The sequence below is a fragment of the Lichenostomus cassidix genome, chromosome 8 (genome assembly GCF_008360975.1).
Source record: "Lichenostomus cassidix isolate B80296 chromosome 8, HeHo_3.0, whole genome shotgun sequence".
NCBI classification, from domain to species: Eukaryota; Metazoa; Chordata; class Aves; order Passeriformes; family Meliphagidae; genus Lichenostomus; species Lichenostomus cassidix.
Genome location: NC_139489.1, coordinates 9,147,855 through 9,172,285, shown reverse-complemented (window position 1 = coordinate 9,172,285; position 24,431 = coordinate 9,147,855). Strand labels below are relative to the sequence as shown.

Sequence of the window (24,431 nt, the reverse complement as noted above, 5' to 3'; positions counted from 1 at the left end):
GCTCCGCGCCGCTCCGGTTTACGGCGAACCCCGCCCGCCGACAGGCAAGATGGCGGCGCCCGGTGAGGCGGACGTAGAGCAAGATGGCGGCGCCCGTTCCACGCACAGAGGAGCGAGGAGCGGGGCAAGATAGCAGTGTACGGCAGGGCGGGAAGGCGGGCAGCGGGCGGGGCAAGATGGCCGCGGGAGGAGAGGCGGGACCACGACAAGATGGCGATGCCGGCGGGGCGGGATGGGGGCGTGACGGGGCGGGCCGCGCCGGGTCGGGAGGCAACGGAGAGGTCGGGAAGCGGTGTGGAAGGATGGAGGGTGGCGATCGGCTCCTGTGAGTAACCGGAACCGGGCAGGCCGGTGCCCCTTCGTAGTGTGGTGACGGGGGCATGCACCGGGACCCGCATGGGCGTACTGGTGTGGCTCTGGGAACGACGATCTGGCGCTGTGGGAGCACTGGGGATAGTGCTTTGGTGCTGCGATCCTGTACTGGGGACACTGGTGGAGCTCTGGGGACACTGCTGAGGCACTGGAGTGGCTCTGGGGTTATGGTGCTGGCACCAGGGTCCGGTACTGGGTCACTGGAGAGGCTCCGGGGGCGGCTGATCCTGCACTGGGAGCGATCAGCAGGGCCACTGGTGTGGTAGTGAAGCTTCTAGTCCCCAAGTGGAGGTTCTGGGGACTTTGTTCCCGTGGGCCCCGCGGTTGCCGCGGTCTCCCTCCCCGGGGCAGGCCGGGCTCCAGCAGCCCCACGGCGGGGAGGCTGGGGACGGGGAGGCTGGGGACGCGTGGTCTGGCGCCCCGCTCGTCCCAAATCTCTCCAGGCGGGAGCAACTGGTGGCCCCGATAACTTAATCTCGCAGGCCCTGGGCAGGGCATCGCCTCTCCCCGGGGGGCCCGCGGTTCTCTGGAAGAAGTCCTGGACTGTGGTGGGGAGAATTTATCACATGTGTCACAGCTGGGCGGAAGCCCTGTCTGAGGTCAGGGAGTGGGGATGAGCCGCTGGCCCTGGCACCCCCTGCCCCAATCGTGGGGGCCTGGCGGGGCAGGTCGTGGGTGACAGCCTGTACCTGCTCTTTGCTCCACAGCCCCAAAGGCTTCCCCAAGCTGAAGAACGACACGTTCCTGCGCGCGGCGCGCGGGGAGGAGACGGAGCACACCCCGGTGTGGTGCATGCGGCAGGCAGGGCGCTACCTGCCCGGTGAGCAGCGGAGGCGTGCGGGGGGTGGCGAGGGGGCCTCAGCAAGAGCCCGGTAACATTTTTGCTTGTCCCTTGCAGAGTTTCGGGAGACACGGGCGTCACAGGATTTCTTTGCCACTTGCCGGAGCCCCAAATTGTGCTGTGAGCTGACGCTGCAGGTGAGCATCACTTGGGGGTCTGTGTGTCCCCTCTCCCTGTGCAGATAGAGATGGGGAGAAACCTTGGTTTTGGCTGTCCTGGGTGGCCCCAGTAAATTGTGCAGCCCTTGGGAACTCCACTACCCCATGTGCTTGTCCAGGTGCTCCATGGGGAGGGAGTTGCAACCCCTCACTAACACTATCTCTTCCCCTGTGCAGCCACTAAGACGATTCCCCCTGGATGCTGCCATCATCTTCTCTGACATCTTGGTGGTGCCCCAGGTGAGAGCCATGGCCAATGCCATGGGGAGCAGCAGCTGAGAAAGGGGCAGAGTTCAGAGCTGCCCCATGCCTGCTTCTCCATTCTCCTCTGTCCCCAGGCGCTGGGCATGGAAGTTATCATGGTCCCCGGCAAAGGACCCACATTCACAGAGCCCCTGAAGGAGGTGGAAGATCTACTAAAACTGCGACAGAAGGTGGACGTGACTGCGGAGTTAGGTTATGTCTTCCAGGCCATCACACTGACACGACACAGCCTGGAGGGCAAGGTGCCTCTCATCGGCTTCTCAGGGGCACCAGTAAGTGATGTGGCTCCTCCATGTGGGTTTCCTTGATGGGTTCCTCTGCCCTCCTGGGGTGACACCAACCGTGACACCCCCAGCCAAGGTTGCTGCAGGGGGTGCATAAGTGGGGGACATTGAACACAGGAGCAGCTGGCTCTGGGGTGCTCATAGGTTCTACCTTCAGCACTGTGAGTGGGGCTTCGTGTCTTCATTCATCTCCATCACCCTCCTCGCTTCACTCCTTCCTGCAGTGGACGCTCATGTCCTACATGATTGAAGGCGGCGGTTCCTCTACAATGGCCAAGGCCAAGAGCTGGCTCTACCGTCACCCTGAGGCAAGCCACCGGCTGCTGCGGCTGCTGGCTGATGTCATCATCGACTACCTGGTGGGGCAGGTGGCTGCTGGAGCGCAGGTTTGTCCTGGGGCATGGGGATGGCTAAGAAGGAAAGCAGGGACTGGCAATGGGGAGCAGAGAGGGTCCATCTTTTGGAAGGAGGAGGAGGGACTGAGGTGCTGCTCTCCCAGTCCCATGGGAAAGTGGTTGAGTTGGCATCCCTGGAGGTATTTGATAGACAACTAGATGTGGCACTTGGGGACATGGTTTACTGGTGGATTTGGCACTGCTGGGTTAACTGCTGGGCTCAATAATTGTAAAGGTCTTTTCCAACCTAAAGGATTTTGTGTCCTTGGCAGGCACTCCAGCTGTTTGAGTCCCATGCAGGGCACCTGGGCCCAGAGCTGTTTCAGGAATTTGCCCTGCCTTACATCCGAGACATTGCCCAGGCTGTCAAGAGCAAGCTGAAGGAGGAGGCACTGCCCCTGGTGCCCATGGTGAGTCTAGGCTTCCTGGACTGACCCTGACATCCGGGGGCTGCAGGAGAGGGTGCATCCCCTAGTGTCTGCTTCCCCCAGGCTGTGGAGAGGGGTGTGACTCAGAGCACTTGCTGCCCATCTCCTCCCTCCCCAGATCATCTTTGCTAAGGATGCGCACTACGCCTTGCGTGACTTGGGCCATGCCGGTTACGAGGTGGTCGGTCTTGACTGGACCATCCAGCCCCAGGAAGCTCGGTAAGAGTGTGACACAGGGCTCACATGTCTGGGCAGGACCTAAGACAGAACACTCTGAGCTCCTCCTCTGTCCTGAGCCACCCCAGGCCTGGACATTGCTGCTCTGGAGGTGGGATAGTTGGGATGCTATACCTAAGGGCTGCTCTGAGGGGTCCTGGGTGTCCTATGGTGAGGGCTGCAGGCACCTGGCTGCCCTCAGCCTCTCTACCACATGCAACAACTTACCTGTTTCCTCCCTGCTGCAGTGCACAGATAGGAAAAGATGTCACCCTGCAAGGGAATCTGGATCCTTGTGCTCTGTATGCTCCCAAGGTGAGCCATTGCCAGTGCCAGCAACCAGGGCTAATTCCAGCCTGTATTAAAGGCCTTCTGCCTCAGCTTCCCCAGCTGCAGTGCTGGCTTGTGTCCCAGCAGTCCCCAGGCTGGTTGGGAGGCTCTGGTGGGATTGAAATATCCTGGGCTGGATAGGACTGACACATGGTTTCCTACCATACCTACAGGAGAAGATTGGCGAGCTGGTGAAGAAGATGCTGGAGGCTTTTGGGACACAACGCTATATTGCCAACCTGGGCCATGGCCTCTACCCTGACATGAACCCTGAACACGTGGGTGCCTTTGTGGAGGCCGTGCACGCTCATTCCCGTCACATCAACAAGCACAGCTGAGCCTGGGGCCTTGGGGACAGGACTCTGGTTTGGGCACAGTCAGCCCTGTGTTGTCAGAGGGCTCACTCCAGGCTGGGCTGCAGCATTAAACCAGCACCTTCTCCACAGCAGCCGTGTGGCTCTGGCTGGGGGGATGGGGAACTGGATGGCCCTGAAGGAAATGGGCAGTCATGGCACACTGCTAGAAGAGCACATGAGGTCAGGGGGAGCCCCTGAGCCCCATCCTGCAGCTCAGAATGGGGAAACAGGGATGGCAAATAATTGGGATGCCTCTCCCTGCCAGGCTGCAGAGTGTCTGTGCTTGCAACAGAGGATGTGAGCTCAGAGCACAACAGTCATCTCCTGATGATGGATGTGCTCAGCCCTGCTAGGGAGGGTGGGCTGCCTGAGGCTGGCAGGGTCACAGCCTGAGAGCTTGCGGCTCCCAGCCCACCACTGGCAGAGGCTCAGCATGAGCACAGTTCTGCTCAGGTGTGAATGGGCAACATGACATCAACCCAAGGTTGTCCCAAGGGGCTGCGATACCCAGCAGGATTCACCTGGGGGACAGCTTGCAAAGTGGCAGCACAACCTCTGACACAGCACCACCAGCACCTTGCCACACTGGCAGGGATGGCAGCACAGGCACCATGGCCTTCCTCCTTCAGCTCCTAAAGTGTTTTTGGGACCATCTCCCTGGTCCTACAGTGTTCTCCCATGCACACTTCCCCACCTACTCTAATGTTCAGGGTCAAGCTTGCTTGCCTGGGGCTCAGCAAACCCTGCAGAAAGCAGCCCAGGAACCCTGAGTTACAACTCCGTGCCACCACACCCGACACTCTGGCACACTCACTGTGGTCCTGTTTGGCTGCAGGATGGATCAAGGTATGGGCACCAACACTGCTCTAGCTGGCATGAACAGGGCAGTGCCTCCAGCGTAAGCAAGGACCTGCTAGCATCGTACGTGGCAGGGAATTGCACCTGGAAGCAGCCAGGGTGCCTTGTCCCTGCTCTCCCCCTCTTTGGGACACAGGAGCTGGTACACAGGGGACTGCAACACTGCTCTGTGAAACTGTGGTGACCCCCTGACTTCAGAGAAAGGCAGGAGAGACACAGGCAGTAACGTTCATCCCTTTTATTATTAAACATCAGATGAAGAGGTCGCACACACACATACACGCACGCACACACAAAAAAAAAAAAAAGAAAAAAAAAGGGAAGGAAAAAAGAGAGAGAAACAGACTGGTTGAAGACCGCTATTTCGGTGGCGACAGAGACCGAGTACAATTGGGTTCCTGGCCGGAGCGCGGACACAAGTCACTTGCCAAAAAATTAAACCAGACAGCAGATAACTAGCGCACGTTCTCTAACTACAACTCACCGCCCAGACTGGCCCTGGCCCCCCCAGCCCTCCCAACCCGCTGGCAAAGAAATGAACCAAAACTGAAGAGCCACCGGCCCGGGGCTGGAGTGTGCCCCCAGCGCCAGGCGAGCCGGGAAGGGCCGAGCGTTGGCTGCACCACGGAGCGGGGAACACTGCAGGAAGGCGACGCGGCTGCCCCTCCCTCCCCCGGAGCCGGCAGCCCTGGTGCCCGCCCAGGCACTCGCACCCTGCACCCGCCCTGCGATGGGCTCCGCGTCCTCCATCGCCAGTATCCGCGTGTGTCCGAGCGAGCATCGCCCCGAGTTCCTTCCTTCACTGTCCTCCAGCGCTGGGCTGCTGCTGCTCCTCCGTCCATCTGTCCGTCCATCCCAGGGCTGTGAGTCGAGTAGATGTTCGCCTCCCCCCCACACCCTTCTTGCTGTTGATGATGCCATGGGAACCTGAGAAATGTTCGCGTGCCTCCTCCTCTTTTTGTCTGTGGTTTTGTGTGGGTTTTTTAAATAATAGTTATAATAATAATAACAATAATAATAATAATAATAGCAATAATAAAAATAATCGCCCCAGCCCACAACAATTTCAAGTATCCCCCAAATAAAAGACAGAATTATAAATAATTATAACTTTACAATTTAATAATTGACACATATACTATAGTATTTACAGTATCATAAATGCTTTTTTTTGTGTTACTTTTAGTAAGCAATCCCTGAGAACAGTTACTTTTACTTGTTTTTATTGAAGTATCTTCACAAATAGAGGAGTTTGCATGTCTCGGGCGGGCAGGAGAAGCGCTCTGCAAAGCCATCGCTTTTGGTGACGCATGAGGTTCTAGTGTCGCAGGTTTCTTTGCTCGCTTTTTTTTTCCTTTTTTTTTTTCCTTTTTTTTTTGTTAAATTCCCCACATAATTTTAAAGATTTTTCACTTTGCAACCTTTGTATCCCTCCAGCGACAATGTCCTTCAGGAAAGAGGTATTAGATTTCCAGGTTAGCTTTTGGTATTGGCAAGGGAGGGCAGGGGGCTGAGTGAACCATCCTTTTTCCCCGTGGTTGCCTTTTGGTTTGTGCCCAAGGAATCTCTGGATCCTCTCAGTGTGAGAAATGGTTAAATCCAAGAAAGAATAACACTAAAAGAAAAAAAAAAAAGAAAACAAAACAAAAAAAGAAACAGAAGACCAAAACAGAGCAGCCTCTGCCGATGGGGGGGAAGGTGATCTCCACTTTCCTTCTTCTCTCCCGAGTCCCCTGCTGTGGCCAGACCCTGCCAGGGAGCATGGCAGGAGCCGGGGCTCACCCAAACCGTTCCCGCACCAGCAGCATCAGTTTTTTCTTGCCTTTGTAGATTTGTTTAAGATTGTCAATGAACTGGGCAAACTGTATGTGCCCGTCCTGCGCCAGGAGGAAGGTCTCCCTGGCCTTGCTGAGGAACTCGATGAACTCCCCATAGTGCCGTGGGCTGATGTGGGTGAGCCGGGAGTGGGTGGTGTTGATGTAGGCGCTTATCGTCGCGTCCAGCAGCTGCCGCAGGGGGGCTTTGTCGGTGGACATCAGCTTCCCCGAGTTCCTGCGCCCAGGGATGCCAGCCAGCCCTGGTGCTGTCATGGTGCAGCGGCGAAGGATGTCCGAGAGCACCGTGGCACAGTGCACACTCTTCACCACCAGTGGGATGATGGCTGCCAGCTCGTTTTTGCCCAGAGAGTGGCTCAAGGCGCAGGCCCAGAGCACATCGTTGATGGCCGGGTGTGTGTCCTGGTTGTAGGCCAGGTTGAGATGTGTCATGGCCAACGAGGCCAGTTTGAAGGCTCGGAGTGGGTAGCCCCGGTGCTCCATGTAGCGGGCGATGGTGAAGAGCTGGGTGTAGGTCATGCCGGTGGAGGCGGCGTCGATGACGATCTGGTAGGCCGTCTCGAAGGCGATGTGGTCCTTCTCGCAGAGGGTCAGGGCGGACAGGGCGCAGTTCTGGGGGTCCTTCATGGCGCACTGCAGGGCCAGGGTGCGGGCACAGCTGGCCAGCTCTTCCCGCTGTGGGTAGTCCAGGCTCAGGCGCAGGATGGTGTTGTGGGACATCACTGTGGCTGCCACAATGCTGGTGGCCTCCGTGGGAGTAAACAGTGAGTACCAGCTCTGCAGGATGCTCACCAGGGCCCTCACTCCTGCAAGAAAACACTGGGGTCACAGCACAGCCCTGAAACTGGCTCAGTTTGTGGGGCTCCTCTGACACCCAGAGACAGGACAAAACCAGCCTGCAGAGGACAGGCAGAGGCCAACCTGCACTGCCATGCTGCTGGGCACAGAGAGCACCATCAGCCTGGCCCAGGCACAGGGAACCCATCCCAGACCCAAAACCAGCCACTGCTGCAGTCCCAACCCTGCCAGCTGGCACTCCAAGGTGGAAAGGAAGAAATGAGATACCCAGGAGAGCTCAGATGCTCAGGGCTAGGCATGACTCTAGGATCTCAGTGCTCAACCCCACACCCCCTGCATGCAGGCCAGATCTCCCCAGCGCACATGGAACTCACCCACTTCGGTAGCACACGTCACCAACCACCTCACCATCTCCCGCCGCCGCCAGTTGAGGGTGGACAGGGTCATGCGCATCACCTGCGAGGCAAACTTGGGGTGACTGGCTGCGCTGCAGGGCTCTAGTGAGGCCACCCAACAGAGCAGTGCTCCCCAAAAATCCCTCCAGTTCAACTGGCTACCAGCTCCCTGGCACTGCCTCACCTTCACCCAAACCACAGCAAGCACAGGGCTGAGATCCCCTCCTCCAGACCATGCAGGGATCAATCTACTCCTTCCACACCCTGCTTGGTGGAAGACCATCACCAGCACCGCTGCCACGTTGTGGGGGGCAGAAGGACCACCAGCATCCCCAGCGTAATGCCATACCTGGAGCCCCAGTTCCAGTGCCACATTGAGCAGTGTTGTGTCAGAGTTGCTGTCAGCCGGCGTGGCAATCTTGAATGCATCCTGAGCCAGCTTGAAGATCAAGGAGGAGGAGTGGATGTTCTTCTGGATGGCCTCCAGCACTGTGCGTAGGCGCAGCATGTCCCCTGGGTGCAGGCAAGAACATTCAGATGGCTCAGGCATCCCCCCAGCTTGCCCTGGAGCCCCATCTATTGCCTGTGCCATGTGGTGAACAGTCCCTTCGCCATGGCCAGCCCCTCTGGACACACACACGGAGGGACACACAGCGATGCTGGATCAGGCCCTGCAGTCCAGCAGTCTAAAACGGAGCATCTTCCCCAGGAAGTGATACATCCTACAGCATCCGTCCTCACTCAAGTTCATCCTCTCAGAGAGAGGACAAACAAATCTGAGTGATCCCAGACACGTCCTGTCTTTAGCAGACATCTCCAGGCACCTGGATGTTCCACCCTGGCCTCAAGTTCGACAGCTGTACAGCAGCCTCTTCCCAGAAGAGGAGAGGCTTGGGGAGATGCCTAGTCTTGAATGGCCACAGAAACATCAGTCTTCATCCAGGAACATTAGGAAGAAGAGGAAAAGCTGTTTGCTGCACACACAATCTTGCCCTGCAAGACTGAGCTGGGGTCACCCAGACTTGCTGCACCTTGGTCCTCGATGTCCCAGGTCAGGCACACAGCACTCACAACCAAGACAGGCTGAGGTATTCTCAAGGAAGGGGATTCATGGCACATCACCTAGTGATGCTGTGGGTCTCCTGCTATAGGAGGTCATGAGTGCTAGGATACATGATGGCACCAGGAGATGGGGCAGGATCTTGGAAGAGGGACACATGAAGGCATATTAGTATCATGATCCTGCATCTAGCTTGGAAAATCCTATCAGTCCCTGTGGGACTCAGTGTGGGGAGTGGGACCTTTGGGTTGTGTGCAGACCAGAGGTGCCAACATACCACACTAGGTTCCAGCTTTGTATCTACTCCCAGTCATAGACTGAGCAGATGAAACTCATGCAAAGGCAACCAAATCATGCACAGCAGTGTGAAAAAGCCAGTGCTACACCTGGACACATGGAGACATCTCGGGTGACTCATAGCTAAAGATATCACCTGCCACCCACCACAGCCGCTTGCACTGCCACAAAAACCCAAGCCTCCCTAAAATGGCTCGCGGGGGCGCGGGCAAGAGAGGCTGCAGGATCACAATGGGACATGCTGCAACAGGGGAACACCTGAGGAAGGGGACAGTGGGAAAAAGAGATGCAATCCAAGAGCCCTACATCCCCCGCATAAAAACCTCATCCCCTTAGGCACTCGAAAGAAGAAAAAAACCTACAGGATAAGCCAAGTACCAGTTCCTCATCAGAGCACTGCAAATCAGGGGCAGGACACCATCAGCCCTGGTAAAGCAGCCTAGAGGAGGAGGCTGGAAGGAGAGAAGAGGCTGCCAAGGCAGTGAGGCTGGAGCTTTTTGACAGCTCATTTCTCTTCCCTCTCACTGGGAAGAAACACCTTCCCTGTCAGGCTGGCAGTACCAGGACATCAGAGGACAGTGGTAACTGCTTTGGCTCACTGACCCTCACAGGACACAAGACCTTTGCCACCCTGCTGGGGTTGGTTTCTGGTCAGGGGAATGTTTAATGAAAAGCCTGTGCTTGCCTTCATAATTGTGCCTGGGCAGGAGCTGAAAAGCCCCAAGAGACCAGTGAGGTGTTTCACGAGCCCCTTGCAGCTGGGACCAAAGCGTCCCACCCAGCACCACTGATCTCATCTCCTACAAAAGCCATCTGTGGTTTGGTGCACAGGGAGGTCTTCTCCCTCTCACAGCCCATGCAGGATCATTACCACAGGGCTGGAAGAGATAAAGCAGAAGTGAAAGGATAAACAGCTTCAAACTAAACCACAACATGCCTGGCAGGAATTGCTGGCCTGGCAGCTGACTGGGCTGCAGGGCAGGAATTGTCCTGTATCACCTGGGGCACTACCCAAGACCCGCAGCACCGTGGCTGCAAGGCCTGCCTGCACCTCATGGGATATTCCCATCCTGCCCTGCTGGACCATGAGTCCTTTGGGACAAGAATCCCAGAAAGCCCAGATTCTTAAGGCCAGCTCACCATGCCCTGCCCACAGCAGGCTGCCAGTGGGGCACCTAGCCAGTCTCTGCCAGTGCTTGAGGGAGCAGAAGCAAGAGCTCCCTCTTTTCTCCAGGAAAAACCCTTTGATGCTCTTGTGCAGCATCATCCCATCAACCCTACCCCAGAGCTGCCCTGCCACCAACCTTTGGCTGCTGTGAGCATGGTGGAGGCCAGCTCACACTGCTGTGACTCCAGGTGTCCCAGGGTGAACCAGCGCGGGTACCTGCTGGGGACCACCGAGACCAGGTGGTGAGGGTGAGTCACGTCGCCAGATGGTGCCGTGGTCTCCAGGACAGGCAACCTGAAGGGCAAGCAGGAGGAGGCAACATCAGACCCCAGCCCAGCCCCAGCTTCACCCCCTCTCCCCAAGGTGCTGCCAAGGCGAGGCAGGGGCTGCCTGCAGGCAGCTGCCTGCAGCAATGCCTTTGAACACATCCTGGTGCTGTGCACGTGTGGGGCTCCCGAGGCTGCATGCTCAACACATGGGCATGGGGATCAATCTCACACTGACTTGAAAGGGGGAGAAAGATCCATGGAGTGATTTATAAACTTGTGAGGAAAAGCACAGACCTCAGAGAAGCAAAAAAAAAAAAAAAAAAGTAAAATCCCTCCTCCCCTCCTGCTCCTTTTATGTCAAAGCATCCAGCAGAACTCCTGACTGTATCATCTGGTTCTTCTTAAAATGCTTGGTTATGATCAGAAGCAGCAGAAGCAGCAGCATATTTCCCCAGGGCCTCTGTAGCCAGGTTAGGCTGCCTGTTTTTGTGGGCAAAAGCCTGGAGAATGTGGGGGAGAAGCAAGCCTAAAGAAGGGGAGCAGGAGTCTGATGTCACCAGCCATGGTAACAAATCCTAAACCCCTGAGTTGGTGCTGGTGTTGCTAACTTCATGGCTAGCTGTGCAGGAGGGAAACTGTGCCCTGGACATGAAGAGCATCTCAGTGTCTCTGCTGTCCTCACTTGAAGGCTTGAGGTAACCACAGGGAAGCTGAAGCCCAACCTTTACAGCACTGGACACAGATACCCCAACACAGGAAGTCCTAGCTGGGAGCACGGGATGGACATTAATAGATGGCATCCCTAGGGCCCTCAGTCCTGTTCGATGACCAGAGCTCTTAGGTCTGGCAGGACATGGTGCCTGCACACACCACAGAGGCCCTTGGCTGCTTATCAGGGCTGGCTGTCATCCTGAGCAGCTCTCCCCAGGACTGGGGGCTTTCAAACTTTCCCCCAGTGTTGGCAAGATATGACCCATCTGGCCCATGATGATGTTCTGGGCCAGGACTTTTAATGGCGGTAGAGGAAGAGAGCACTGGGATGCTCTGGAGTTGACAGTCCTCCAAGCATTGACTTGTTTGGGAAATTGCAACCTTTCCAAGACCATCCAGTCCCTGTCAAAACAGTGCAGTATACACGTTGATGTCTGAAGTGTGTCATGGACTGGGGAGAGAGATGGGACAGCTCTCAGCATCAGCTGTGTCCCCCGTCCCAGAGAGAGAGATGGGTTTTAATGGAAAACAGAGTGCAACTGTGTTCTCCACCTGGCTCTGTAACACCCTGGAGCCTGGGGCAAACCACCCTCCCATCTGTGCCAGGATAACAGCCCTTCTTGCAGGCAGGGAGGGCTGCAGGGTGCCTGAGGCCTGGCAGACAGAAGGCAGGTGACAGCTCTGTGTGTGCCTGGGACCTGCTCTGGCAGAGGATGCCTGTCACACGGACGGGCAGGTGGTGGTCCAGCCTGGAGCAAGGGGCTGAGTGGAGGTCTGGGCCAGCAGACATTATTGGACCCATGCAGATCTGTGTGGATGGAGCTTATAAACCAGGAATCACCCAAATGGAGAGCAGAAACCTCTTTGCACTGCTGCTCTGCCTGGTGGCCCTACACACTGCACAAGATCCCATGGACTGCAAGCTCCAAGCCTGTCTCCACTCCCATCCTTGCTATAAAGTTGCAAAGCATCCCAGCTTCCCATGGAGCATAAGAAAGAGGCAAAAAGGGGGCAGAGACAGAATTAAACATGCACCAACCTCATGGCACGCAAAGCCAGCTTGTATGCCAGGTCAGCATCGTGGGGCAGTAGGGCAGAGAACAGGTATTTGGCAAAGGTGTGCATGGGGACGCTCTCCCGGTGGATGACTTCTCCCAAGCCGCTGAAGGGACCACCTAGGCAGAAGCAGAGCCCATTAGCCATAATTAGCACAGCAGGATCTGTGGCTGGGGTTTGCACCACCCCAAAGCTCTGAGGATCTGCTGTTCAGCTCCCTGAATGTTACTCAAGTTGGACCTAGGGCTGCTCTTCCCTTCTCTAAAAGAAAATAAGAAGCTGAGGCCATGTGCTTAGCACCCTTCTCCATATTGCCTCTGAGTTGGTATTTTTCCAGGGATGCCAGCAAACCCTTGCTTTGCCAGATGGGGCAGAGCAGCCATCCTACAGGCTCTGCATCACATCCACAGAGGAAGAAGCAGAATGGGCACAAATTTTGAAAAGGGCACCTCAGAGACGTTACCAACACTAGGCTAAGACACAAAAGTCAGCTGGATGAACCAAGTCCCCACCTTCCAGCAGCAAGATGCATTGCTTCCGCAGGGTCTGCACCAGCACCGGGTCCAGCTCCAGGTCCTGCAGCCGGGCAATGATCTGCTCCTCATTGCGGCACACCTTGTCCTGGGCATAGAGACCTTCAGGCATCACTCTCTGCTGACCCATCCCCATCAGGGCCACCTCTAAGGCCAGGGACAGGTAGGACTCGCCACTGTCTTGGCTGCCAGTCACGACGGGCACATGTTGATACACTGGGGGTTTGGAGTCCCCAGCGTCTGAAAGGAGGGAGAGGAAATGCAGGGGGGTTAGAAGAGTCTTCCCAGGGAGCAGAATCACAGCAGAGAAAAACCTCTCACTTCAGAAGCAAGACCCACACTTCCCTTCCTACCTGCTTTTGGTCACCCAGAGACGACAGATGAAAGCTCCTTGAGGGAGATGTGGGCTTCACCCTCCCTTCCTGCTCTCACTAGGAGATGCAGGAGACCCAAGACATGTGCAATAGGGTGCACAGCTGACACCAGAGCTTTCCAATGGACCAGCCTGTCTCATCCGTGCTCTGCTCTGGCTGCAAGCCTGGGGGCTGCGAAAACTCGACTCTCTCCACTCACTACCTTCCTTGTCTGCACTGCAGCTCTGCCCTGGCTGCTCCTGCCAAGGCAGAGAGGATGAACTCAGAACCCAGGTGTCCAGGGACCTAGATCTGCACCCACCTCAACCACAGCCACCAGGAAGGGATCCAGGAGGAGCACTAGGTACCTGAAATTTCAAGGCAATTTTCCTCTTCTAATCTACAAGCTTCAGTCAGGGTGAGAAAGAGGCAGCCGATGGGGTTCAGAGGGTGGCCTACCCAGCCCTCCAGGTTGGTGATGGTTGTTGCTCCTCGCTGCAGCAGCTCTGGATAAAATAGAAGAGCGTGATGGTAAAAGCAAGGAATTTAAAGACAAGTTCTGCGCCCAGAGAGGTTTCTGAAACTAGAGGACTTTTCTTATCCCACAACCTGGGTCACAGGGGCCTCCAGGGCCAACCCTGGCATGGTAGCTCACAAGGTCAAGGAGCAGCTCAGAACAGCCACTCTGCAGAGACAACTGAGGGAGGAGGCACATATACAAAAAACGGGTCCCTAAGGCCACATAAGATGCAGTGACTCATTCTCTGCTCCAAAAGGATGTGAGGGTCTTCAGAGTCCCAAGATAAGGTCTATAAAGCCAGACCTGCAGCTTATGGACTGATTTGCAATGGTAGCCTGAATGTTTTGGAAACACAAGCAGAAATCTCTCCTGAGATGATAAAGACTTCCAGTGATTCTTAAAAACTCCATCTTTTGGTGATCTCGAGCTGGCTGAGCTGGCAAGGACCAGGAGTCACTGACCTTCAGCAGCACTGCAGTAACTGACCCCGGCTCCTTGCCAATTGCCAACTGCAAAAGGAGGAACACTGGGCTTGTCTCCTCGTACATTTTCGCAGGAAATGCAAAAGGAGGTAGCCCACACAGCCAGTTACTGCTGCTCTGCAGTCAGGCAGCTCCTCTTTAATGCAGGCAGCATTTGCCTGGGCAACCTTTACAGGCAACCAGACTTAAAGGAAAACAGTTAAAGGCAAACAGTGGGAACAAGAACATCCCTACTCCAGCAGCCTGCAGACAGCCTGTGGGCCCCTCTGTTCTTACCATGTGGGTATCAACTCAGCTTGGCTCGAGCAAGTCATGTCTTTCTAGGACATGAGCAATCCCATGCAGCACTGCCTACCCTATATATCTGTGCCACTCTGAATGGGGCAGCACAACTCTTGGAGGTAGAAAAGACTTTTCCAACCGAGACACTCTGGCCAGACATCACAAGACACTTCTCACACAGCTCTACTCATACCTTTCTTCTGATGCTTATATATTTCCAGCTGCCTTTGCTGCTGCAGTCGCAGAGTATTGATTATGGCAACAGTTAGTCGGAGAGCTTCTCTGGGATAACCGTGGGAGCGCAGGGCATCCACCCGAGCACAGGCTGTCGGGACGTGTTCTGCAAGGCAAGGAACAGGGGGCATGGCTGAGCCACAGGAGCACAGGCATTTACAAGATGGTACTCATGGGGCATCTTCTACTCACCTTCCCCACACCTCAGCTAAACTCCTGCTTCCTGTCTTGAATTCCTCCCTTTCTCCCTGCTCCTGGAAAGGATGCCTACCAGGAATACTAACAGGACTCCTGCCACATTCAACCCACAGCAGCCACGTCAATACCTAAATCCCCACCTCCGCAAAGCTTATCTAATGGAAGTATTTCCAACACACCATTGCTGCAATACGACAGCTCCAACACAGGCTGTTACAACCCTGCCGCTCGTTTCTCCTAAAATCTGCATGGCTTATCCCAATGTCTCTCTGCTTTGCCCCCAAACACTTCTTGCTGTCCTGTCAAATACCCGTCCCTGCTCTCATGGCACAGGTGATGGATGATACACTGGGTAAGGCTGGACATCGAGCACTGTGCTGGGGGCACTGGCAGGTTTGAGGTGATGCTTTAGACTGCTTCCTTAACACCTTCACAGAGTGAGCTCTGCAGACATCCCATCTCTTCTGCAGTTCTCCTACCTGGTGTTTTATTATTAGGAACAGTTGCACGAAACCCCCTCCCAAGACTCACAGTTGCTTAGGAATTCATCTGCTCCTGCTGCTTATTGCTCACCTGAAATCACAAGCAACTGTGGAGAGGATTATGACTGAGTGAGAAATTAGCAGGAGCAGATGACATGACATGCTGCATAACAAGCAGCGAAAATCCCATTTTCTTTCAAAATGTCCTGCCAAGGGGAGAAGAAAACCCAGGCGAACACAGAAGATCTAAAGTTATGGTAGAGGGATAATTTCTATTCCTGGAAGAGCTCAGAAAGCTCTGGAAATGCAGACAAACACCTCCACAAATGGGGTATCCACATCCCAAAGGTCACCCACAAGGAATACATGAGGAAGAGATTTCAGAACAAACACATCTGTAAAAGAGCTTCTTGTTGCTCCCTCTATTCATTTGCTAAACGGATGAAATATTCATCTTCTTGCTGAATTCATCACTCGAAGTTGCTGACAAATCACACTCCTCTCCCAGCACTGAGTCCCTGAAGAGGTGCCAAGAAAGCAGAAGCGCAAAATCCAAAAATCACGGCAAATACAGCAGAAAAATAACACACACCAACCAACCTGAGAAAAGGGCTCACCAGAACTCAGATTAGGCTCAGGACAGGGGAGCTGTGGCCACCACATCCCTTCTAGATGGAATCCATGGATGCACTAACCCACCATTGCTGCCTGTGGCTGTGTGAGAAGGAGACCTGCTGCTTGCAGCTGCCCAAAACTCTTCCCAGAGTAGAAATATCACATCCTGCTGCAGCTAAGGTGTACCAGCAGCCTTCATATGGGCTCTTCCTATCTCCTGGCATTAATAGCAACTTAGTGCCTGCTACTCCAGAAACTACATCTCTAGACAACTTTGAATATTCTCTTCCCATCTGGCTGGTGGCAGACCCCAGCTCCTGGAGTGGATGACAGTGCAGTGGCGGGCTTTGACCTGTTCTATGTTCATATATTCAACTCTTGAACTGTAGGGGATAAGTAATGCCCCTTCCTGGAGGTGGGTGGGGACTTGCGTCTCCCATTTTGGGGTCTGTCTGAGGGCTGACAGCCATACCAAGTTCCCCCCAAAGCCCTTCATGTCACTCGTTCTCATCCCAGACAAGCAGCTGTTGAGGGTCTGCAGAGCTGCCCAGGATCATGACTTTGCAGGAGAGAACTTGTGTGGCTTGAGGTAGATGAGCTAAAAGTCTGCAACACAGGAGGGCTCTGTGCTTGCCTGGCCCAGTATGCCTTAAGCTCACACGAGGCTTAATTGTACTGACAGCTAATTGTCTTTAAGAGAAAACTAACAAGAGGGTGAGAGCAGGAAAGAAAAAATCCAAATTATACAACTGTGCTTTGCAGTCAAGTTTCAAGAGACTTTAAGTGTCCAGACCTCCTGCACTGGAAACAATGAGAACTTGCTCTGGGGACAGGTGAACACTGGCAGGATGAAAAGGGACATGATGAGCTTGATCCAAGCTGCCCAAGAGAAGCCCAGACTGTAAATATGTGAAGATTGCTCTAAGGACTGTGGCTGGGGTGTGGGTGGGCATCAAATTCTTCTGTTCACCCTACTCCTCAGACTAAGGGCCAGGGTAGCAATTTCAGTCTAGGATGCAGAAATTTGCAAGGAGCCAGGGTAGCCTCGGGCGACTCCTCTCCACTAGCAACCCCACCCACACAGGTCATGCAAGGGGTTTGGATGCTCACCCAGCCACAGTGGCTGTCCCTGGGAGTTGAAGAGGAGGCTCTCACCCTCCCGCTGGTAGGAGGGAGACACATAGAAGTCACTGCTGATGATGCGCTGCAGGTGGCTGTCCTGCCAGTGGAGGTCACAGCCCTCGATTGCCCGGGTGAACACGGTTCGTCTGGGCCTGGCCAGAGAGTCTGCAAAGAGAAAAACCATCAGTGCCCTGGTGGGGCAGCGGCAGCCTATTCCTCCTCCCACACATGACCACCCTGGGCAGAGCTCAGCTTTTACAAGGAGAGCAAAACCTGGTCCCACCCGTCATTTCCAAGATGGACACAGGGGCTCTGGATTTGGATACTTCTGCTGCCCACCCCATCTCTGAGGGAGACTAATGTCTCCTCAGACAGCATTGCTAAGTAACTTGCTAGAACAGCTGAGCTGGCCAGGGAGGTGAGAAAATAAGCAGGGACCACCCATCTGCTTGCTTTGTGACCACAATCCACTGTCACACACAAGGCTGACACCTTGAAACCTGTCACTCCCCTGTGACACTGAGCATGCAGGCAGGGTCAGGACTGGGCTTCCTCAGCATTACTGCCCTGCAAGCACCATGAGCTCTCCTCCTCCTCTCCAACACATTCTCAGCTTCACTGAACTGCAGCTTCTTAGATCAGCAGCACCCAAAGCCACGAAAGGAACCACACCAGTGTGTCTCATATGCCTCCGGGTAACGGGGGAAACCATCACCTTCCCGTAACCTCTGCAAGCTGCATGACAGGGCTGGAAGGGAGGAGACATCGTCTGAAACCCCAGTGCTGCCCCGCATCAGATGTCTGCACTCCTCTTCAGAGTTGATCTGTAACTTCATGGACATTTCTGAAGCTAACAAATGCTGGATTATCATTTCACCCCATCCAGACAGATCAAGACAAGTGATTTGTCACGAGGAAAAACCTGTCTGGAGCAATCCCACTATCATTCCAGCCACATTGGATCATGAAGGCCAAACACAGCTGGCAGGCTGCAAAACAGAAAGCCCCAAAGGGGGTGCAATGCTCCATGTTAGGTCCTGCAACCCGCAAGAGGGGCTGAGTTAAATGCATTCAAGGATGGGAAACAAAAGGCACTGTTCAAAGCTGATCCAGGGAGGCTGGATAAACATGCTCCGGAAACGATGGCAACAAGCAATTAGCCGGAATGCTGCAGGCACCCTGAGGTGGAGAGAAATTAAACAGGTGTTTGTATGTTGAGAACCAAGCCTGCTCACTTTACCAGGAAGGATTTCCAGAATCAGCTGTTCTTCAGTAATAAAAGAGGCTGGCAACAATCTGCAGCAGTATTTGCATATGCACAAACATGAACCCCGGGACACCTCTAGGATCTGTGCTGCTTTCAGTCCCCTGCTTGGAGAGGCAGGAGCGAAGGGAGAAGGGGACATCCCTGGCATGTGCCTTGGGAACTCCCTGCAGGTCTAAAAAAAGTGACCTATTCAGCCCCAGCAACCTGCCCCAAATGCCAGAGTGAATTCTTGGGAGAGCTGGGAACACCAGGGGGGTAGTCCTGGGACTGATGCAGGACATGGAGCAAGGCCAGTTTTAAATTAAGCTGCTCCCTGAGGAAGAGCATAGGGAGGCCAGGCATGCAGTCCTGGCCATGGCTGGGGTGGCTTGCAGGACAGCCATGCTCTCAAACTGCTGCTGAGGGACTAATCCCACCCAGGAGAATGAAGTTTCCCTTGTGGCACGGCTGCTGTCCCACTCTCCTCCACCCACTCTGGCCACACATAATACACCAAAGAGCAATTCCAGTGCAGCAGACAGAAGCATGTGAAGAGCAATAACTTTCAATTAATGTCTACTTCAGGCAAAAGGAAGGAGAAAGAGTGCTTAAATTTAAAGGGATCAAATGCTTTGTCAGGGGTTGAGAAACTATTTTAGCACTAAGGAACAGCCCCATAACTACATCGCTCTGTCTGTGCTCTGCACTTGAACTGCATTAACATTCCTGGCTAATGACTTCCCTACCACCTGAATCACAGCCTGTAAGTGAGGCTCAAGGGCTCGGAAAAGAGCTCTGCACCATCTCCAGCTCCTCACTTTCACATTACAGTCATGACTTCTGAGCTCAGCTCCGCTCTGTTGCAAGCAGTACTGTTTTCCTGTATTACCCCATGGCCAAACCTGCACAGACTGTAGGGGTTTGACCTCCCCCCAAAGTGAAATTGCTTTAAAACGGTCTCTAATTTGATACTCAAAACACAGGTGACTTTGCCCTGTAGCAGAGAAGCAACTATTTATATATAAAACCAAAGGCTGTAAAGAGAAATATTTTGTATTCCTGTGACTCCCAGAAACATCATCAGCAGGTGAAGTGAGTTCTCTCAGCTTTGGGGTGAGTTTTGACCTGGACCCAACCCCTGTGGCTGTCGGCTGGATTTCCACTCCCTGCCCGGACTCACCTTGGCTGTGACCGGAGCTCTGCGTAAGCGCGTTAGTGATGTTGGGAAGCTCGTTACCATAATTGCCATCTTCCAGGGGACAGACGTCCATCTCGCCCCACTTGCGCAGCTGACGGAGCCAGCAGGATTTCTCTTCCAGCTTGCAGTGTGGGTTCAACACCACGCACACCCACAGCGCCCCTAAACAAAGCCAAGACATCACAGAGGTGCCACTGCCATGCGCGCAGGGCAAAGCTCTCCGGCCACCGTGCTCGCCCTGAGAGCCTGCAAGGTTTCATGGAGGTTTGTAAACTCATTTCAGCATAATGCACGGACCCAGGAGGGGGATTTACACGGCTTTTAAATAAGAAGGAAATTAACTCTATCTCAGCTGAAACCAGGACAAAGTAAAACTCCTCTGTAATGAAGCTAAATTATAATCTCATGAGATGGGGACAGTGGGGAGGAGGGAAGGAGAGAGCGGCTGTGTATGAATTTGTGAGTGCTTCTGTCTGCCAGGACAAATCTAGTGTTTGAACTACACATCAAAGCATGCTTAAAAACACCCTGGCAAGCTGCAGAGTCTGTATCTCCAAAGACTAACCTGATTTTGATCCTACCCACGTTCCAAGCGCTTTAAAACCCGCTCTGAATGCTATTTCATCTGCCATTGTTCTTCAGGCCATTTGCATTCAACTATTTAAAAAGGAGATTTGGTGTATTTTCTTTCTTTTTTTTTTTCTTTTTATTTCCCTTTTTCAATCCCTAGTAGCCCCCAGCCTGGAGAGGAACCAGCAGAGGAACCTGGAGCTTGGCTTGATGTCTTGCAGGCAAGAGCCCTCCCAGATGCAAATCCTTTGGATCTTGCAAGCCAAGTTGCCCACCAGTAGGACACCCACACTGACACCCTCTGGGTCAACATGGGACCTCACGTCATGCTGATGATGCTGTCTGCTGTGTGAGAGGCAAAACCAGGATCAAGGACGTTAAGATCCAGCTCACCCTTTCATAAAACAGGGCTGACACTGGTGCTGCTAACTGAGCTTTGCAGACTATTCCGGGTCACTCTGATAAGAGCTACAGCAACCTAAGTAACTGCAAACCCATGAATTCTTCTTTAGCTAATTGCATTTCTACCCAAATTTCCCTGCAAGGCTGCCAGGATGCAGCATGTCCTCTCCCTTGTGCCTCCCTGCGGGGTGAGATGGCTGTGGGTTGCCACAGCTGCAATGTGAGGTATCCCCAGGGATCCCCTCGGGCTGAGCAGTCCCTGCTGCTCCTCTCTCTGCCCATGTCAAATCCTGTCACACACGTGGGACAGCACAGCCTCCTGCAGAAACACCCTTCCTGCCTCTCCTCCATGGGCTGAACAGAGACCTGAAGCACCTTCCTTCTCCCTGCCCAACCTACTGCTCTCTCTCACATCTCCGCCACTCCCAGAGCCAAAGTTCCTATCCCAAAGTGACAGCCAGTGGCAGGACAACATCACCCAACATGCCTCCACTGCGCAACAAGGAGATTCCTCCACAAGCCCAAACCACCTCCCTTGCTGGCTGTGCTTTGAGCAGCAGCCCCCCAGCTGCACAGCCCTGCCATTGAGCCAAACAGCCCCAAGCGAGGCTGCGGCTCCGACAGGAGCCAGAGCAGCCGTTCCCTTTGCCAAGCAACGCGAGGCAAAACCAGACTGAGCAATGATGTCCTGGCCCTGGCTCCACTCTGGTGTCTCTCCACTCCTCTGCGTGCCAGCTGAGCTTTGGTGGTGCTTTTGGGGTGAGTGTCCCCAGACCAATCCTTTGCCAATTGTGGACATGTCTGGTTCAAAACATTAGTAAGGCATGGGGCTGTGCGTGTCTGGCTCCTTGGAGCCACCTGGCTTGGCAGGAGAGACGTTACCGCGTCACAACGCAGATGGTGGCAGCAGCATCACATCCAGGAATGGGCACGGGAAAAGCAATTCCAGGCACTGAGCATCAGCAAATGTCCAAAGCAGCCCTTGCTCAGTTCAGCTCCATCTCTGCTCCCAGGAAACTCCACCAAAACCCCACTTCTATCTGATGAACACGGGGGATTAAGATTTTTGAGCTGCAACATCAGCAATTAATTAACATGTAAAAGAGGTACCTCCTTAGGGGCCCATCCTTCCCAGAATAGGTCCATGTCACTCACTCCCAGGCTTCTGCAGGCTCCACCGGGGGATGCACAGACATGGCATCTTTTAAAAAAATCAGGTCTCAGCTCCAGAAAGTGAGTCTTCCTTAAGAAGGGGACAGAATTTCCCACCTTCTCAGGTGGCCATGAGATAAAACCTGCACTCGGCTCTGGGTGTCGGGCATTCCCTTCCCATCAGCGCTCCAGCCTGTTGTCACTGCTCTTCATCGCCCACTTCGGGGCTGCTCGTGTGAAAAGCAGCCTCGGGCAATTTCAACTCACGCCTCTGAGGGTGCACAGAACTTGGCTGACAGGCAGTAACAAGGCTTGGTGCTCCAGCTTCACCACCCCCGGGAATGGGATGCACCCACTGGATTTTTGGCTCCCACAGCTCCACTAATACACGTTCCTCGGAAGCCTCATGACTTTGCAGCCTATTTTTGGGAGCCCTTCGAGGCATCCTTTGCATGCCAAAACATTATGCCCCTGGGCTTCCCTGCAGAAGGAATGATGTGGTGGGGAGGTGGTAACCAGGAGGGAAGTGAGATTTGCATCTGTCTCGGTCATGATAATTATCTGGGAGATATAATAGAGTGGTTTTTTGGGCCCTATAGGCAAGTGACATCAGCTGACAGCACAAGTCAGCTCCTGAGCTGAAATGCCACACCAGGTCAGACTCCATGTCTCTTCTCATGCTGCAGAAACCTTCATCTGAACTTTCTGATAGCAGGAGGTTAAGTGGGGAACAAAGCAGCAGATCACGATTAAGCTAAGCCTCTAAACAAAAATGCTTTTTGATGACGGGGCTGGGTGCAGGGACAGGGAGGGTCAGAACCTTCCCAGCCCAGTGGTCCTGGCTGCTGGCCCCAGAGAGCACAGGCGCTCCGATTCCGCGCCCAAGTTTCCAAACCATCAAAGAAATTCTCCCGTTTCCCACAGGGTCGCTCCCCAGCTTAATCTGCTGAAATTCTCCACTGTAAACAAGTGGCCGAGATAAATAAACCCGTCTCCAGGCAGATTAAGGTCAGGCTGCACTTCAGCTGGTTTTTCGTCTATTTTTTGTAATTAGGCTTTAATCGTAAGTACTAATGCGCCAGGGCAAATACTCCCACGCTGCTGAGTTCTCCATCCAGCAGGTCCTTCCTCTGGCTCCCCAGCAGACGGGGCAATAGAGGTTCAGTTGGCAGCACATGCACAAGTGAATGATCCCGTTTTTATTTTAATTTTTTTTTCATAACCCTGAAATCCTGCGAAATCCTTTACATTTTCCCCAGCATAAATCCACAATCTTCTTTAAGGCTGATCTTCTTCCAATCCCAGGCAAGTCTGTGATGCAGTCTTTTCTAAAATCGATGATTAATTATTAAACACGTGCCCAAAATAATTTCCACAAGGCCCATTTTTTGCTTCTAAGTGGTGGAAGATTGTGGTCTGTGCCAGGTCTTCCCGTGGCAGCTGGCAACAGGCCCCTCATCCCTCCCTTCAAGAGCAGGGGTAACACTGGCAGCTTTGGCATCCACAGCCCACAGGCAATGGGACATGGTGCTTCCACTGCCCCATGTGCCCTTGCTACTGCTACCCGCTCAGGGATGGTCTGGGACAGCTCTCTGCATTTCTGATGTTTGTTACTGGTGGACACCCCCAACTCAGAGCAGCTCTGGTCCCTCTGTGCCTCCACTCTCCTTTAGAGAGATGCTCTGCTCCTACTGTATACGCTGCCCAAGGCCAAACACAAAAAGCTTCTGTAAAATGGGGGAATAATCCCTGCTTTGAGAATAGTCCATGTCCATCCTGTCCTGGAGCTGCTTCTTGGAACATGACCGTGTCCTCTACAGGAGCTTCTCTACAGCATGGAGATGCCCAGACCCTCACGTGTGACACGCCTACGCCCGGCGAGCTGCTCTGACGTGTGTTGGCTGGCACCACACTTCCCCTGCTGTCGTGTTGATCCAGCACTGGTAGGGCCCTGACATTCCCCAGCCACTTTGCCATCTGCCAACAGGGACGTGCTGCCACCTCCTCCCACTCTGCCGACCAAAACCGTGTGCACCAACCTGGTCCTTGTACAGTTAAGCCAGGACTGAAACCCAGCCACTCTCCCCTCGCCTGTGCAGGAAGGGAGGGAGGGCCCTCGGCTTGGATAGCAGTTTGGAAATCTGGCCAAATAATCTGTAATTTTGAGCAAATTGCTTCCTGCGTCCAGGCCTGCCCACACACCCATCCATTCACATTTCACCAATGTGTTTGCTTTCTTCCATGTGGAAATTCTGGCTTGGTGGACTTGGCCACTGCTCCAGGATCCTTGCATATCCAATTGTCTAGCTGCAACATCCCAAAATCCTGGAAATATCTTCTTGGCAAGTAAGCACAGATGAGCTCTCCAGAGCTGGTGTGGTTATTTCCATCCAGGAAACTTCATACAGAAGCAAGACATCCCACCCCTGCCCAGATCTTGTCTGCATAGTTTGGCTAGGCTCCCCAGCCTCATTTCTGTTTGCATTTGTTGGGCACTTGGTAGGTGGGTCTGTGATTCCCAGCTGCAGTCTCAGATGCTCCAAATCCCAGACCATCCTAATCCTTCTTCCAGCTGTACCACATCCCTTTGGGGACAGCCCATCAACACTTGCCCTTGCTCAGTATCTCCTACCAGCAGGCTGCAGAGGAGCTCAAACTAATTCATCAAACTATAGCTCAAGTCAAACTATTCACCCAAGATCCCAAATGTCCAGGAGAACCCAGAACTGCAGGGTTAACTTCACCACACAACCAACCTCCCCAAACCCACGTCATCTAAATGTTTTATTCTAATGATATTACAGTGTCAGCCAGCTGAGCTGGTGTCTAAGGTGCTTAGCTAGAATTACCCAGAACTGCATTTCCCTTACAGCCAGGCTCTGTTCTGCCCATCCTGCCCCCTTCACCCTGGCAACATGCACCACAGCAGGCAGAATCTGTTAGACATGATG

At 53.9% G+C, this 24,431-nt stretch overlaps 2 protein-coding genes across 3 annotated transcripts in view; one reads left to right on the top strand and one right to left on the bottom strand.

Annotated features, from left to right (window-relative positions):
• The first annotated feature begins 23 nt into the window (after positions 1–23).
• UROD (uroporphyrinogen decarboxylase) lies at positions 24–3,733 on the top strand. 2 transcript variants are annotated; one of them, XM_085067750.1, is made up of 10 exons: positions 24–137; positions 1,080–1,192; positions 1,271–1,350; positions 1,549–1,611; positions 1,710–1,907; positions 2,144–2,305; positions 2,587–2,724; positions 2,861–2,961; positions 3,207–3,273; positions 3,462–3,733. In XM_085067750.1, the coding sequence occupies exons 2-10, from the start codon at positions 1,165–1,167 to the stop codon at positions 3,624–3,626; spliced, it is 1,002 nt and encodes a 333-aa protein (XP_084923876.1). In that variant the 5' UTR covers positions 24–137; positions 1,080–1,164; the 3' UTR covers positions 3,627–3,733. The 2 variants fall into 2 exon arrangements, with proteins under 2 accessions (XP_084923876.1, XP_084923875.1); XM_085067749.1 differs by lacking the exon at positions 24–137 and adding an exon at positions 192–325.
• Positions 3,734–4,725: 992 nt separating this feature from the next.
• ZSWIM5 (zinc finger SWIM-type containing 5) overlaps positions 4,726–24,431 on the bottom strand; it is a 96,896-nt gene continuing 77,190 nt past the window's right edge. The window contains exons 5-14 of the mRNA XM_085067745.1: positions 19,339–19,518; positions 16,901–17,077; positions 14,455–14,601; positions 13,346–13,483; positions 12,604–12,864; positions 12,075–12,210; positions 10,192–10,349; positions 7,880–8,043; positions 7,510–7,591; positions 4,726–7,143 (exon numbers count right to left, since the gene is read on the bottom strand). Of these exons, the coding sequence (XP_084923871.1) occupies positions 6,281–7,143; positions 7,510–7,591; positions 7,880–8,043; positions 10,192–10,349; positions 12,075–12,210; positions 12,604–12,864; positions 13,346–13,483; positions 14,455–14,601; positions 16,901–17,077; positions 19,339–19,518 (2,306 nt within the window). The 3' untranslated portion in view covers positions 4,726–6,280. The remainder of the gene's footprint in view (positions 7,144–7,509; positions 7,592–7,879; positions 8,044–10,191; positions 10,350–12,074; positions 12,211–12,603; positions 12,865–13,345; positions 13,484–14,454; positions 14,602–16,900; positions 17,078–19,338; positions 19,519–24,431) is intronic.